The following is a 16,329-nucleotide window of genomic DNA, read 5'->3' on the forward strand; positions in this document are numbered from 1 at the left end:
GTTGGACTTTGAGGCTGTGATTTCCAAAGCGCCCAAGAAAATTAAAAGTCTGCGGCAATTGGAAAACTAGTTCACTTCAGGCCCCTTTGAAATTTCCAACCTAAATCGGAAGTGTGAGATTAGAAGTTAGAGAAGTGACTTAATCTCTCTGGGGCTCAGTTCTCCACCTGATGCTCTGTGGTACAAATCACTCTTTTCTCCGACCCATTTTTCCTGTAAGCTCTATGGGGCAGGGTCTGTCTCTCACCGGTGTGGGTGCAGTGCCCATTACCCTGTAATGGCCTTCTACCAAAAAATAATAATAATCATATTTTGTGATTGTCATCAGCTCTTATGAAGTGGGATTTTGCCCATAAATAAAAAAACAATTAAAATAAAAAAAGGAAAGAAAACCGAGGCAGATAATGTGAGCCATGCCACTTGCCCTTTTCCCTGCAGCACAGTCCACACTACCACAACATCCCGGCATTAAAAACAGCCCTGACTGAGGGAGGAGCGCCCCTCCTGAGTTGCCTTCACCACCCCCTGCACTGCAGCTCCCCTTTGCACGGCTGGGGCTTAGCCTGAATTTTCTCTGTTGTTTCTTTGCCGTTGTCCAGGAAACCAATTTCCAAAGAGCCACAAACCCAGAAGAGGGCGACTGAGCAAAGAGAACTTGGAATGGAAGAGAGGTGCACAGCTGTGGACATGGACTTTAATAAGGGCAGTAACTTCTGATGGACAATGGGGAAGCTCCATTGACCTGCAGGCCCTGGGCACTGGATGGCTGCAGAGGGAGGAGGAGGGAGAGCAGGTGGCTATAGTGTTTAGTAACTGAGAACTGTATCAGCTCAACACACCTACATTTAAAGAGCCAATGGGGATTAATTGCAAAGCATTATCTTGTGGCTACGACAAAGGAGTGGGACACAGGAGATCTGGGTTGAAGTACAGGTTCTGTGGAAGATTCCCTATTTGACCTTGAGTAACTCACTGAATTGCTTTGTGCCTCAGTTTCCCCATCTGTTAAATGGGGATCATTAAATCCTATGTCTCTCTCATCCATTTAATGTGTATCCATTTCAGACAGTGACAGTCTCTTACAATGTGTCCGCTCAACACCCAGCAGAAAGGGGCCCACATCTGAGTTCCAGTCTGTAGGTCCTACCCAAATACCAATGATAAGAATCAGAGGCGACCCAGGGTGGGGGCAGGAGGGGTCAGGTGACCATGCAGATTTCTGCCAGGGTTTGCTGGCCAGGCCCCCTCCCTGTCCAGCAGCTCCTGGAGCAGGCTGCAAGGTGCGGCCGTGGGAGACGGAGAAGCGAACACTTTGCTGTGGGAGCTGCGGGGAGGGGCAGCTGAGAGCAGAGCCTGTGCGTCCCTTTGAACTGTGCCCTCTGCCCACCAACAGCAGGTCCCAGCCGCCTCTGATCAGAACAGTGAGAATACAAGTAAAAAGAGTAAAATGCAGCTCCGGCCCTGCTGTTCCTGGCAATGACACATGGAACTCAGCTGGTGCCAGCCAAGAGTAACCTGGGAGCTGCTACCCAGCACAGTGATAAGGGCCCCCCTGGGCATTCATTAGAACATCTGCATTTTAATTAACCCCAAAGGCCATTCCACGTCCTGGTATGTTATGACTGAGCTGGGATAATCTGTCTACAGAGACTAATTATAACTTCTGCCTTCTGCCACTTCATTCCAGCTCCCAAATAAGATGCCCACCACAGGAACAGCAAGAAATGACAGCGATGAAAAGAATTGCAAAGGGCCTTACTGACACTGCTCTGCTATGGCAGCAGCAAACAGATCCATGAGCTCAGTGCTGACAAACCCCTAACACAGCCCTGCTTCCCTGGCTCTGTCACACCCTCTGTGTGTGGGGTCTATGGACTGGTTTAGTTACAGGCTATGCCAGCGATGTAGCTAACCACTGCTAAGCCTTTAGCATCGAGGCACAGTAGAGGTGCAAGACAAGCCTTACCTGGCTAGTGAAGGAGCAGCTTTGTTAAGTTCAATGAACCTTAATTCTCTAAAGATCCTTTCCCCACGAACACTGGCTGTGCAAAGGGCTGGGTAAGAGAACATGCCTGGGACCCAGCAAGATGCAGAGTGATGTTCATCCCAGTGGAAAGAGAAGGGATGGTGTTGGGGGTAATGCTCAGACTGGAATCCTAGACCACTGGGTCAGATTCCCAGCCCTTCCACACACTCCATTTTTGTGACCTCAGACAATTCAATCAGTCTGAGATTTTCAAGAAAGCCAATAGGAGTTAGGAGCCCAAAGCCCACTGCACTAGAATGAGTTTGGGAGCCTGGCTCCTTTGAAAATCTCACCCTCCAATTCTATGTGCCTCAGTTCCCCCTTGTAAAATGGGCCGGTAAACCTTCCTCTGTTTGTGAACTCTGAAAGGCAGGGACTGTCTCACGCTGTGTCTGAGCAGCACCCAGAACATTGGGGCCATGATCTTCCTGGAGTTGCTAGGGACCACAATACTGCCAGTCTGTACTGAATTGCAGAAAGTGATCCCAAGTGGTGGACAGGACATACGCTGTCCATCTGCACAGTGCTGACTTTCACCCTCACAGATAACCACACAACTGCATGACTACATCCATGTGCACAAAGAGACAGAAGAGTCAAGGCTACAGAGGCTAATACAAACCAAGGAGAAAGCTCTGTTGGTGACAGAGACCACTAGCTGAACACCTGGCCCAGTTCACTTCTATTTCACACTCCTGGGTGGAATTCACTGGCTTGTGTTACACGGCGGGAGAAACTAGATGATAATTAACATCCCATGTCCCCTCATCAGTTATGGGTTAGATTCTCAGCTGGTGTAAATCTACATAGCTGCTTTGAGTCCAATGGAGTTAGTCCTGATTTACACCAGCAGGGTGAGTGACAAACGGAATCAGCCCCTTTGAACCCAATGGAGTTACTCAGGATTCAGATCATGCTGAGTGAGAGGAGAAACTGCAGCCGGGAGGAAATGAGGATCCGGCCCTTTCTGGTTAATAGTGCTACCTTTATTTATGCCAGCTGAGCTGCTGGTCCTAGGGGTCTGTGAGTGTCCTGTAAAATGATGCAAAATCTGAGTTAATTGGTGACTCTGCTGAGGTCTCAGACCAGGAGCCTGGAGGGGATTCAGAGACCGAGTCCCAAAGGGACCTTGGGTGATTTAAAGACCATGGACAGCCTAAAGGCTGTGGGAAGCTGTGAAAAAGCTCTGGGGCTCTGCAGCAGCCTGTGGCGATAGGCTGTGGACATCCCTGGCTACCTTCGAGACGATGAGGTCTGCAGGCTGGATAACAAAAGCGCAGACCCGGCACCTCTGCTGTGTGATGTGCTGTTTTGGGTAAGAAATCTGGACACTTCTACACAGGGGTCACAGCCAGGGGGAAGAGGAAAATTCCATTCAGCTGGATTGTCCTCTCACAATGCAGCCAGTGTAAGACATCTGGTCTGGTAAAGATTTTCTCTCTGTACCTCAGTCTCTTCCTGTCTTGAAATCTGTCAGTCTCCACCTACCCAAGGACAATGTCACCCAAATATTTTCTTTAGAGAAAAATCCGTCCATTCATCTGTCCGTGTGTCTCTCTGCAGTACCTGTCTGCCTGTCTCTCTCATGTGGATGTGTATCATTTATCTCCCTCTCCCCGTTAATCTCTGTGTGGCTATGTACACACCACAGTTAAGGTCGGTATAAGTTACATCGTTCAGGGGGTTGAATAAGCCAGCGTAAGTTACACCAACCTAAGCGCTGGTGTGGACAACTCTGTGTCGACGGGAGAGCTTCTCCCACTGACATAGCCACTGCTGCTCGCGGGGGCTGGAGTATTTAACATGACGGTAGAGCTCTGTCCCATTGGCTTAGCCTGTCTGTACTAGCCGTGCTACAGCGACGCTGCTGTAAGCTCTGTAGTGTAGCCAGCAGGTGATAACCCCAACACGGCCCCTTCTCCCTTCCAACAGCACCTCTCATACATGGGGAAAACTCCATGACAAAATGCAAATAGACACTTCATTATTGTCCTTCTAACTTGACCTTAAATTTTTACAGAATGATATTATGGTAATTATTGATATTCACAGAACGCAGCCTGCTGATTATGGCTGAGCAGATGACAAGCTGTCGCTATTCCTCTTTTTCCCTTTTCCCTGTCTCTCTTACCCGCATATAAACCACCAAACAATTCATATAATTAACAAAGCTGGGACAATTCTTCACCGGATTCTTTTGTTCGTATGTTGCACCCTCACCCTCACAAACACAGAGCAGCACCTACATTGATAAAAATGAATTCCTGCCAAAACAAAGTACTCCACTGCACACACAATAATCCTTCTGAAGAGAGGATGAGAGAAAGAACAAACCACATATGACAAATGTTGGTCACATCCCCTAATCCACCACTGGAAGAATCTAAGATGCTTTGGTGATAAAGATGGGTAACAGCCTGCATAGAATAAAGATGTAGAAATTAGAACAGAAGAGGAGAGAAGAGAAGAAACTGGAATAGAGTAGAATGGAGTAGGACATCCGCTTTGTCTGTTCGTCTTTGGATTGTAAGATCTTGAAGGCAGACATTTTCTCTTTCTGAGTTCTGCACTGCAGAGTGAGGACCTGATCCCAACAGTCATGAAAATGATGTAAATATAAACTACTACGAGTGAAAGGGAGTAATGGGGTGACATGCAGTAAAGCAGCGGCAGTGGAAGGAAGAGTGAGCATAGAAGTATAAAAAGGATGTTATGTTTTTTTGTGTCACTAACTCATTGGCATTATTTCTCTCCTCTACCCCAGGATGGAGTCCATTGTGGGGTTGGTCAACTGCACTGTGGTGACTCATTTCATCCTCTTAGGAATCCCCAAGACTGACGGCCTTCAGACCATCCTCTTCGTCGTCGTCTTAGCTTTCTACCTCTGCACCCTGCTGGGCAACCTGCTCATTTTATCAGCCATCCTCAGTGACTCCCGCCTGCACACCCCCATGTACTTCTTCCTCTGCAATCTCTCTGTGGCGGACCTTGGATTTGCCTCCGTCACCACCCCTAAATTGCTGGTCAGTCTCTGGACCAAGAGTAGAACCATCTCGCTGGGAGGGTGCATGTCCCAGGTCTTCTTCTACCACTTCCTAGGCAGCACCGAGTGCCTGCTCTGCACTGTCATGGCCTTTGACAGGTACGTGGCCATCTGCCACCCGCTGCGCTACCTGATCATCATGAACTGGAGGGTGTGCGCCATCCTGGCTGCCGGCACCTGGGTCACCAGCTCCTTTCTGGCCACCATTGTCACCAGCCTGACCTTCACGCTGCCCTACTGCAGGCCCAATACGGTGGACTATTACATCATCCCTGTGACCAAGCTGGCCTGCGAGTATACGTACGTCAACGAGACCATGACCTTCTCCAGTACTGTCATCGTGCCCATGACCTGCTTCCTCCTCATCCTCATGTCCTACGTCCGCATCGTCTACTCCATCCTGAAGATGAACTCAGCCGAAGGACGACTCAAAGCAGCCTCCACTTGCGCCTCACATCTGACGGTGGTGACACTGTTTTTTGGGCCCTGCGCCCTGGTCTACACGCAGCCACAGCTGAGCAAAGTGGTGGCGACCGCTCTGCAGATCTCTGCCGATGTGGTAGCGCCCATGCTGAACCCAGTCATCTACACACTGAGGAACAAGGATGTGAAACGGGCTCTGAGGAAACTGAGAGGGGGTCAGACGACTGCACGTTGATGTGCTACATCTGCAGAAGTAGCATGTGGGTGAGCATTGAAATGTCTACAAATTCATCCGCATGGCTCTTATGTATCTTATGTGAGAGTCTGTCTCTCTCCTTCCTCATAGAGCCTTACCTGTATATCTGGAGCTCTACAAATCATAGAAGTGCTCCTAAAAGCATCTAGCTGTCTTGGACATGCTTTCAGGCTGACATGTTCAAAGCTGCCTAAAGGATAGGCACACTCAGTCTGCATTAAAATTAATAGGAATTGGAGAACCAAATCTTCTAGCTGACTTTGAAAATCTCAGCCTTATTGCACAAATCTACAGAAGCCACGGCAGCATCTTCTGTAAACTCAAAAAAAGGAAGAAAATAATTCCCTTCACCAGCTGGCACGGACCCAATGTCAGCAGCACCTGACTTACTTAGACGTCTTAGTGCATCCCACTAGGCACCTCGTCCTCTTTGTAAATGTAGAGCTTAGGCTACATTTTAGAAGATATTTAGGCACCCAGTGGGATCTTTCAAAAACACCTAGCTCCCAGGGAGAACTGGGCTTCTTAATGGCTTTTGAAAATGGGCTTACTCTGCTAAGTCACTTCGGTGGTTTTGTGAATGTTACCCTCTACTCAGACAGAGAGATAGAAAGAGAAATAAAAAAGGAAGAAAACATGCTAATAGGAGATTTAATAGATGTGAGAACTCTACACTCCTCACAGGCAGTGTATTTTGGACTTGTTGTACATATGTATTGTGTCTTCTGCATCCATTGCATTTGAATTTTGAGCAACATTCAATGTGTATAAAACCTAAACCTAGGACTAAAAGGAGGGGTGTTTCGTTTTTCACCCTCAGCTGTTTTATTGGAATTTGTCTCTATGTTGCCTGTGTTTCTTCTTGGTGTGCAAATTAAAAATAAAGCTGGAAACCAGTGTGTGGAGAGGACTGGACCCATTTATGAGACTGGCAAATAAAAAGTGAAATTTAACAAAACAATAAAAACATTAAAGGAAAAAAGTTGGACTTGGAGGCTGGGGTTTCCAAAGGGCCCAAGTAAGTTAAAAGTCCATGGGAATTAGACACCTAGCTCCCTTTAGGCCACTTTGAAATTCCCAGCCTAAAGCAGAGGTGTGATATTATGTTTATTAGTTTTTGCAGAGGGTGAGTTTAACGGTTATATACCACTTAAGTCCTAAAATATTTATTATATTTGCACACTTAGCCCGAAAAACTGATCACCACAAGACATTATTGAGGTCAACAGCTTAGTAGATTTCAGAAAAGGATCAGACATTTATATGAATCATGAACATTGTGAGTTGTACAAAACCCCGTCATCATTGTCGTCAAGGACTAGTTGTACATTTGCCTTTGAAGCTTTTCTTTGATGGAAAATTGGGTTTCCAAGGGACCTGCACTGGGGTAAACATCACCGTCTAGATGGGAGAGGGAGCTTCTGCAACTGAAAACCTGCTTACAACAACACACAATCAACTGGGCACCAAGGAAAGTAATTCTACTGGGCCCAAAATGTATAGAAATCTCACTGCATATAGCGATGGCCACTTTGACATCACTTGGCGTCTGAACCACTGACTCCAGTGGAGTTACGTCTGGTTCACTCCAGTTGGGGAATCTGGTCCATGGACTCTAGTGCAGGTAGAGCAGATTCACAGCAGTCAGGGATCTGTCCTATTTAACGCTGTGTGGATCTCTAACAATGCCTAGAAGTCTGGCTCCATGTTGGCAAGTTCTGTGCAGGGTCAGTCCTTGCCTAAGGAGCTGATGCTCTAAATCGCCAAAGGAGGCATCATTATCCCCATTTTACAGATGGGAAACTAAGGCACACACATCAATGACACAGGGAGTCTACGGCGGAGCTGGGAACTGAGACAGGGTGTCTGGAGTCCCACTCCAGCACCCTCACCACAGATGTAGCGTCCCTCGTGAAATATTGAGCATGGTCTTTTGTAGCACTGAAGGGCCTGTCCAGGATCCCTGTCAAGGTTCATGGCCCCATTGTGCTGAGTGTGGCACTAGACCAAGAGACAGAGTGTGCTCCAAAGACGGGACGTGCTGATGGGAGACAAGACGTGTTCGTGTGGCATAGCAGGGGAGGAGGTGGGGGTTTACAAAAATAAGACACGGGGTGACTTACGTAATTTTCTTTGTATGAGCTGAAGAGCATGGACCGTTCCAAGTGGTGGGATTAGGGCATGGACGAACCAATGGGCTGATGCACTTTGGCTGTTGCTATGTCCCTAAGAAAGTCAAACATGCTGGATTCTTCCCTGGGATCCCTTCTTATAGGAGCCTGAAATTCTGTTTTTCCTTTTTGCATTAGAACATAAGAGCCACAGTCACGGCCCAGGACCCCATTGTGCCAGGGGCTGTACAAATACAGAACAAAGACACAGATCCTGCCCCACGATGCTAATCCCATGCCCCTCCCCCCAGCGGTCAGAATGGCTTTTCTATGGCCCCTGGGACTGCAGTCCCACCTCCAACCAGGCCTGAATGGATTTAGCCTTGCAGCCTTCGGTTTTGTGCAGTCAGAAAATAACTCTCATGGAGAAATGAATGCCAAGTGACTTGCCCAAGGTCATACAGTGAGTCTGTGGCAGAGATGGAAAAAGAACCCAGGAGTCCTGACCCCCCACCCCACCTTTCTCTTACCACATGAAAGAGAAATGCAATCCAAGAGTCACGCATGCCAAGCTGTGCTTCTCTAGCCATAAGAGTATTGGAACAAACGCCCCCAGAAGGAGGAATCAAACCCAGGAGTTCACGTGTTAGACCCCTACGCTCCTCCCAGAGCCACGGATAGACCTAGGAGTCCTGAGAACCATCTCCAAGTCAGCCAGGTCTCAGGCAACTCCTGCTGAAGGCAGGGTAAATCACAGCTCAGGCCTGGGCAGTTTCCTGCCCCCCGTCTCATCAGGGTGTCTCTCATCTCCGTGTTCCTCAGTGTCTATCTGAGGGGGTTGAGGGGTGGGGGTCTGTTTCTATGACTCATTTGTTTACATTTCTCCTTCAGTTCTGACCTAGCTTTTCTCTCTGCAGCGTCTTATAACCTTGCACCTTGTTTCTGCCATTCGTCCTCTTCACTCCCCCCACCCGTCCCCTTGTGTATTTCTCTCCCTCAAGGTCGCTCACAGCTGCTCCAATATTCAGCTGTTGACTTTTGCTGTGTTTTTAAGCACATGATGATGATGCCTCCAGGGGACATTATTAGAAGCCTGGTTTGGGCAACGTGAAGACGACCCACGTATTTCTTTAGTGAGGAGAGCCCGGGGGGCCTTGCTTGAATGGAGCACTCCTGCAGATTGCACCTGGTGCTGGCAAAGACCAGTACACGAAAGTGCCTTGTTTAATTTAATGCACCAATTCTGACAGAGCACTGCTCTGGCTGGTATCTCAGACCCAGCCTCTCCCCACATGCAGCCCCGCCGCCAGTCAGTCTGAGCCCAGTGCTCTGCTAGAGGATGCTGCTTTACAGAGCGTGGAGCGGGTGACCCACTCAGATGTGCTTGGAGTCAGTGCTAATCCCAATGTCTCAGGAAAGTTCTCAGGGGCACTGTGCTGGAGGGAAGTGGGTAGGGGGCTCAGTAGATAGCCCTGTTCTCTCTGGGTATGTCTACACAGGGATCAAAAACCTGCAGCTGACCTGTGCCAGCCGTGGCTGTGTGGCAAGTCTTTTATCCCTGTGTAGACGTACTCTCTGAGTCAGGGTGCAGGGCGTCAATGCAGTGCTTGGGTCATTAGTCATGACCATTGGCGAGGTCATGGCACATTTCGATCAAAAGAGAGGTTTGAACCTTCATTTCCTGGCTAAATTCTAACACAGACACTGCTTTACATTGTAGGTACAGAGACAGCTCTAACGTAAGGCAGGTCATATCCGCAGCTGGTAAAACTCACCAAAGCACCATTGCAGTTAATGCCCCTAGGTCTTTTTACACTGAGCAAATTCACTTTGACTTTTGGCTGTAATGTGTAGACACCAAGGTGCATGTCTATCAGACTACATGTGAGCAGGTCTCCTTTCAAAGCAGGGCTGGGTGGGAAAAGGTTTTCCCATCTCATGAGAAGTTTTGACATTTTGAAATTTGTCAGAACGGAAAAAAGCAAAATCTCAACAGTGTAAACTGCAAAAAATTCACTTGGGGGAAAATAAATCATAGAATATTAGAGTTGGAAGGGACCTCAGGAGGTATCTAGTCCAACCCCCTGCTCAAAGCAGGACTAACCTCAGCTATATCATCCCAGCCAGGGCTTTGTCAAGCCTCAGCTTAAAAACCTCTAAAGATGGAGATTCCACCACCTCCCTAGGTAACCCATTCCAGTGCTTCACCACCCTCCTAGTGAAAAACTTTTTCCTAATGTCCAACCTAGACCTCCCCAACTGCAACTTGAGACCGTTGCTCCTTGTTCTGTCATCTGCCACCACTGAGAAAAGCCTAGCTCCATCCTCCCTGGAACCCCCTTTCAGGTAGTTAAAGGCTGCTATCAAATCCCTTCTCATTCTTCTCTTTTGCAGACTAAATGTTTCATTTTGATCATTTCAAAGTTTTTCAGTCAATATTGACCTTCTCCCTTTTTAAAATGTCTAAACCAAGAGCTGTTTTCACTCAAAAACCTTACAACTTTCTGGTGTGACAAGATTGAAAAGTGATGCTTCGACAATCTTGAAAATTTTTAACCAAATATCTGTCTTTTGGGGTCAGGTGTTTCATTGAACCAACACTGTTTAATGAGCAGTTCTGTTTTCGAAAAATTGGCATTAGCCTACCAAAAAGATGCCCCCCTCCAAAAAAAAAAAAAAACAACGAAAGAGATCCACACACACAAAACACCAGAAAATTCCGACCAGCTGAATTTCAAAGGTTCTTTTTCCTGGCATCTGGCTGAGCTAAGTGGAGGGTTAGGGGAAGTGAGAGGAGCCTTGGAAAGATACCATTCCTACTTGAGTGCATGCATCGCTCTGGGTTCCTCCATGGCCCCTCATTTACACCAGCGCATCTAACCTCACTCATGCGAGGGACAGAAGGGTTTTCATCCCCATTTCACAGGCTGAGCAGCAGAGAGGTTGTCAGGGATTTTCATAGGGTCCCAATGGACTTGATGCCTCCTTTGACATGCCCAGCATAGGTAATTCACCCAAAGTCACCCAGGCAGTCTGTGGCTAATCTTGAACCCAAGTCTCCCGAGTTGCAATCTGCCCACAACAGCAAGTTCTGTTGCTCCTACAAATGGCAGGAACTCTGCTACACGTCGCTGAGCGCTGCATCCTGGCAGCTTGTCTGTTCACACGCCATGTGCACACACCCGGGCACTTCTCCTTCACAGAGAGCTCTTGGAACGCAGCCCAGCACTGCGACCGCACAAGCAGCCTTTGCAGGAGGAAAGGTCTCTTCATCTTTCTGAAGAACCCTGGCCCAGATCCTTCGCTGGTGAAAATGATCCCAAGGGCTGCAGCCCTTTTCTCTGATGCCATGGCTCTTGGCTGCTCGCAATCTGGGCAGCGTTCAGCCTGCAGACCTAGAGGTGAAAGGTTTCCTAGGACAGCCTCAAGTCAAGTGCCCCAGGTCTAGGCCAGCCTGGCAGATCTCGTTTATACTTATTGCCTCTATTATGGTAGCGCCTGGAGGCCCAACGGAGACCGGAGCCCTGTTCTGCCAGGGGCTGCACAGACAAACAGTACCAGCGAGATCAGGACCCCACCTGGCCGGGTGCCACCCAGACACACAGAGCCACAGAGATCAGGACACCGGCGTGCCAGCGCTGCACAGACAAACAGTAACAGAGCTCGGGACCATCACGGGTCTACTCACCGCTAGGGTGCCTGGGGAGTCTCACCTTCCAGCCCAGCACCTCCTTCTGCTGCTCATCCATGCGCCCCGCCGTGTCTCTGAAACTCAGAGTGCTCTATCTTCGTGGCTTGTCCCTCTGGCCAGGTCATTAAAATCCTCCCCTTCCAGGGTAGGAAAGTCCCAGCAGACAATTGTCCGAGGCAGCCTTCTGCTCCATGGCCGGGTCTGTGCCGCTGCCCAGTGGGTGGGGTGGGAACCCAGGCCCACCCACTACTGCAGGGTCCAGCCGAGGGGGACCCTCTGTCTAGCAATGATGGGCTGCTTGCTGCCAACCCCTCTCGCTATTTCCCTGGAACTCTGCCAGCTCACCCCCTCTCTGGGCTTCCCAGCCCAACCTCCCTCCTTCCAGGTAATCACTGCTTCACTCCATAGCCCCAAACACCCCCTGCCCCTTCTCCCAGGGAGCAGCGGCTGCCAACTTCCTGGCTTTATACCAGCCCCACCTGTTCCTTCCCAGCTGGGCTCCATCAACCTTTCCAGCCCTGCTTCTCCCCAGGTGCAGGTTAATTAACCTAATTTAACCGGATTTGCCTCACCTGGGCTGGATGTTCCCTTGTGCCAAGCACCGCACAGATGCTCAGGGACTGGCACCCCTTTGTGGCAGGCACTGCTTAGACACAGCAACAGACCCCCCCACTGTGCCCGACACTTGGCAGACACAGTAACTGAGACGGGGACCCATTATGCCGAGCGGTGCACAGACAGTTCCACCCCGGAGGAGCTCACCGTGTAGCCGGCAGCTGATGGAATCTAGTGGCTGAGTCAAAGCAATGGGTGAGGATTGGTGGGGCGGAAGGACAAGGGAACCATGTGATCGTCTTTTCATAGCCTTGAGGGCCAGAACAGACCCTTGTGAGTCTTGCAGTTTCAGGGTTATTGCATCTCTACCCCCTTCGTGGCAGCCCCTCAGAGCACACACCTCCGGTTGTCACCTCTCTTTGGGTGCAGAGCCGTCTGCCTCTCCCTCTAGACCAGGGATTTCAGCTGGAAACCGCCCTGCAATTTGCTGTGACTAGCTGCACAGGTCTGAGCACCTGTCGTTTGCGCTGTCTCAGGGACACGGAGAAGAATGACCAGGCACCTGCCAGATTTCACAGCGCACACTCCATTTCTTTTAGGACAAAAGCATTACAGAGACAATATACAGGGGTCCTGAATCCAAACTCCAAGTGTCCCTGTGAGTGACCCCCAAGGGGGTAATGATTAACCAAGGGCAAAACAAGGAGTGATCTTTGCAGGGGCGTCTGGGCTAAAATTCACTGCTATGTAGAGGCCAGAATTGAACCCAGGAGTCCTAGCTCCCTGCTCCCCCACTCTAGCTCACTGAACCCTCCACTCCTCTCCCGCATCCAGGAATAAAACCCCAGAGTTAAACAGAGACAAATTCCAATCAGTAACAAAGCTCACATTTGTATGCGGGAGGGTGAGTACCACTGGCAGAAACGCTCAAGGCAAGCAGTGCATGCTCTGGCTTTTGAGGTCTTCAAGTCAAGATTGCCTCTGTGGATGACAGGCTTTCCACAGGCACGAGTTATTGGGCTCGGCCCTCTATGGTGAACTTCTGTGGCCTGGTGAGTCCAGGTCAGGCGAGATGATGCTGCTGGTCTCCTCTGGCGTTAGACACCGAGCAGGCTGTGAATCCCTGCATCTGGACACACTGCCTGTCAGGTGTTCAAGCTGCGAGGCCATGGCCAGAGCCCTACACTCTGAGAGCTCCCTTCACCCCTTTACATCTCCCTGACCAACCTCTTCACGCAGAAGGAGGATTTGTCCCCCCAGGTGAAACCAACGTCGGACTGTAAGGGTTTAAGGGTAAATGTTCTTGTGGCGATTAGCCCAGAGTCGCCCACTTCAGGGTCCTTGCCCCTGCTCTGAAGAAGCTGGTACCAGCCACTGGGGGAAACCTGGCTGGAGGGGCCTCGGTGCTGATCCCATCAATAGAAATAGAGAAACTGCCTAACTGTGTCTCTGCTCTGTTAAATTTCTTCTTCAGCTCTGAGGTGTCTGTTCTCTCTGCAGCTTCTTATAACTCTGCACCCTCCCTGTGCCCTTCCCTGTGTTCTCTGCCCTTTCCCCCTGGTGTATTGCACTCCCCTGGGTCACTCACAGCTCCGCCAATATTAAATCCTGGACATTCGCTGTGTTTTTAAGCACATCATGAAGCCCTCCCCTTGGCAAACTCCCACGGGCATTATCAGCATTGTCTGGGGCACAGCGAAGGAGATCGCCCATGTGTCCCTGAGTGAGGCGAGTCCGAGGGCCTTGCTAGAACGGATTGGTGTTGCGGATTGCACCGGGTGCTAACTAGGAACATTACACTGAAGCTCCAGTCTTTGCTTAATTTAATGCAGCAGTTCTCACAGAAAACTGCTCGCACTGATACTCCAGGCCTGGCCTCCCTCTCTGAGTCCCGCGCTCTGCTAGGAGGTGCTGTATTGCAGAGTGGAAGGGGTTACTCAGTAGGATGTGCTCTCTGCTCAGGGTCAGTGCTGAGCCGTGTCCCAGCCAGCTGCTAGGGGAGCACAGTGTTGCTGGGAAAATGGTGGGGGGCTTAGTAGACGGCCTTGTTCTCTCTGAGTTCTTGCTGACCCCACGTCCCAGCATGGAAGCAGGGAACGGTCGTGGGCGCTCAGCAGGGGATGAGCTCTCCTGAAAGTCAGAGCTGAGCCCAGTTGCGAATGCAGCGCTTGGCTCCTGGAGAACTCACGGCACTTTTTGGTCAAAGCAGATGTTTTAACCTTCATTTCCTGGCTAAATCCTAACTCAGGCTATGTATTCACTGACGGCGGCAAATTTGCCGACTTAGAATCATAGAATCATAGAATATTAGAGTTGGAAGGGACCTCAGGAGGTATCTAGTCCAACCCCCTGCTCAACGCAGGACTAACCTCAGCTATATCATCCCAGCCAGGGCTTTGTCAAGCCTCAGCTTAAAAACCTCTAAGGATGGAGATTCCACCACCTCCGTAGGTAAGTTTGATCAGTCCTACCGAAGCCAGGAGCCACATTACATGTTCTTGAGTGCCATTGACTTGCACCTTGTCTAATAACAATCTATCCATACAAGGTAACTCACAGCTGCGCCAATATTAAGCTGTTGATGTTTGCTGTGTTTTTAAGTACATAATGATTCTGGTCATTATTGCACCCATTGACATACATTTGTTAGGTCCAAGTGAGGCAGTAAAAGTGAGAGAAGAATCCAGCAATCCTGATTCCCAGTTATTTGATCTAAACACTAGACCACGAAACCTACTGAGTGCTGGGAATGGAACCCAGGAGTCCTAGACTAGGATTTTTCAAAAGAGCACAGTCAAATTAGGTGCCCAGTTCCCACTGATCTCCAGTGGGAGTTGGACAAATAAACTGCCTTTGACTCCTTTGAAAACTCCATCCCTGTTCCTGGTTTTCTACTGTAATGAGCTGTCCAATGCTGCTTCACACACCTATGATCATTTTTGTTGCCCTTCTCTGGACATGTTTCCAATTCTAATATATCATCAAAGACAAAGCTGGAGGATATTTGAAAAATGTGGATGGTCAAATAGCCACAGCTGCTGCCATATTCACAGCCACAACTGGAATATGCCAGGGCGAGACCCCACAGAAGGTGATCTACGAGTTAAGGCTCTGGTAGGAGATTCGAGCTCAAATACCTGCTCTTCTACATGAACCTGGGCAAGTCACTTAGTCTCTCTTTGTCTCAGTTCTGCATCTGGAAACAGGATGATAGCCCTTCCCTACCGCATAAGGGTGTTGTGAGGATAACTACGTTAATGATAGTGAGGTGCTCTGATTCTATGGTAAGCGGGAAGCGGGACACGTAAGTATCTATGATACACAGAAAGAAGCCAGATCGACCAATGACTGTCCACCCCGCAGTATGATCACGCAGATGGAAATATGGCAATCATAGGCCAGATGCTAATTTCAGTTACACGACAGTCTGTCCAGAATAGCGCTGTTGACTACTGGCCCAATGAAATAAGTGATCAGATGCAGATACGAAAATGAGTCCATGGTTGATACAAGAAAAGAAGCTCGTCTCCTTTGCCTTCCACCGGCCCATATGTCAGCAAAGACTTGAGACTAGAACCTTGGAGAACAGAATTCAGTCCATGAGGTCCCCTACCCAGCTCATTTCCAATGTGACGGTTCAGAAAGAAGCAAAATACATATTTTAGGCAAACAATGCATATATGCGCATTGTGTTGGATGTCCCGCGTGCTATGGTAGTGAAGGCTTTTCCTAACCAGAAGGGAAGGGAAATGTTATGACCTTCTTGCTTCAGCGTGTAAGCCACAGGTGCTTAGGAGGAAATTAAATCAGGGGGCAAATTATCCTGTAACTTTCCACTGCCAAGTTTACGCCACCTCCTCTGAAGTATCTAGTGGTGGCCCCTGTCTGTGACAGGACACTCCTTTTGATGATCCCCTGCTTGGACTGACTACAGCAATTCCTATGGGGCTAGGTCTCATTTACCCCATAGTCACTCTGCATGATTCTGGTGGCTTGAAGGAACCTCACAAGATGGAACCGTCTGAGCGGGGTTAGGTGGGCTGCAGGGTTAGAATGAGACGCAGACCTTTGCCCCTAGCTAGCTAGCTAGATACCCTCACTGAAAAGGTGGTACTTATTATATAAATTATTCTAATAGAAATGTTACTATTTAAGTACTTACATATTTAATAAAAAGATGCAAAATCCAAAAAATAACCCAGATTGGCTAAGAATATGCTATAT

General features: G+C 49.1%; 1 protein-coding gene across 1 annotated transcript; it reads left to right on the top strand.

The window, feature by feature from the left end:
* The first annotated feature begins 4,791 nt into the window (after window positions 1–4,791).
* On the top strand, window positions 4,792–5,727 carry LOC137161175 (olfactory receptor 10D3-like). The gene is made up of 2 exons (XM_067560284.1): window positions 4,792–5,090; window positions 5,220–5,727. Exons 1-2 carry the CDS (start codon window positions 4,792–4,794, stop codon window positions 5,725–5,727), a joined length of 807 nt encoding a protein of 268 aa, XP_067416385.1.
* The last annotated feature ends 10,602 nt before the right edge of the window (window positions 5,728–16,329 follow it).

This window comes from Emydura macquarii, unplaced genomic scaffold, assembly GCF_026122565.2.
Source record: "Emydura macquarii macquarii isolate MOO-44397 ecotype Brisbane River unplaced genomic scaffold, CSIRO-AGI_Emac_v2 contig_2259, whole genome shotgun sequence".
NCBI classification, from domain to species: Eukaryota; Metazoa; Chordata; order Testudines; family Chelidae; genus Emydura; species Emydura macquarii.

What these genes read in the sequence shown, in the direction of transcription:
- LOC137161175 (XM_067560284.1), top strand. Translation starts at nt 4,792, where the DNA reads ATGGAGTCCATTGTGGGGTTGGTCAACTGCACTGTGGTGACTCATTTC. An exon ending in AGAACCATCTCGCTGGGAGG is followed by an intron (nt 5,091 to 5,219) that starts GTGCATGTCCCA and finishes CATGAACTGGAG; the next exon opens with GGTGTGCGCCATCCTGGCTG.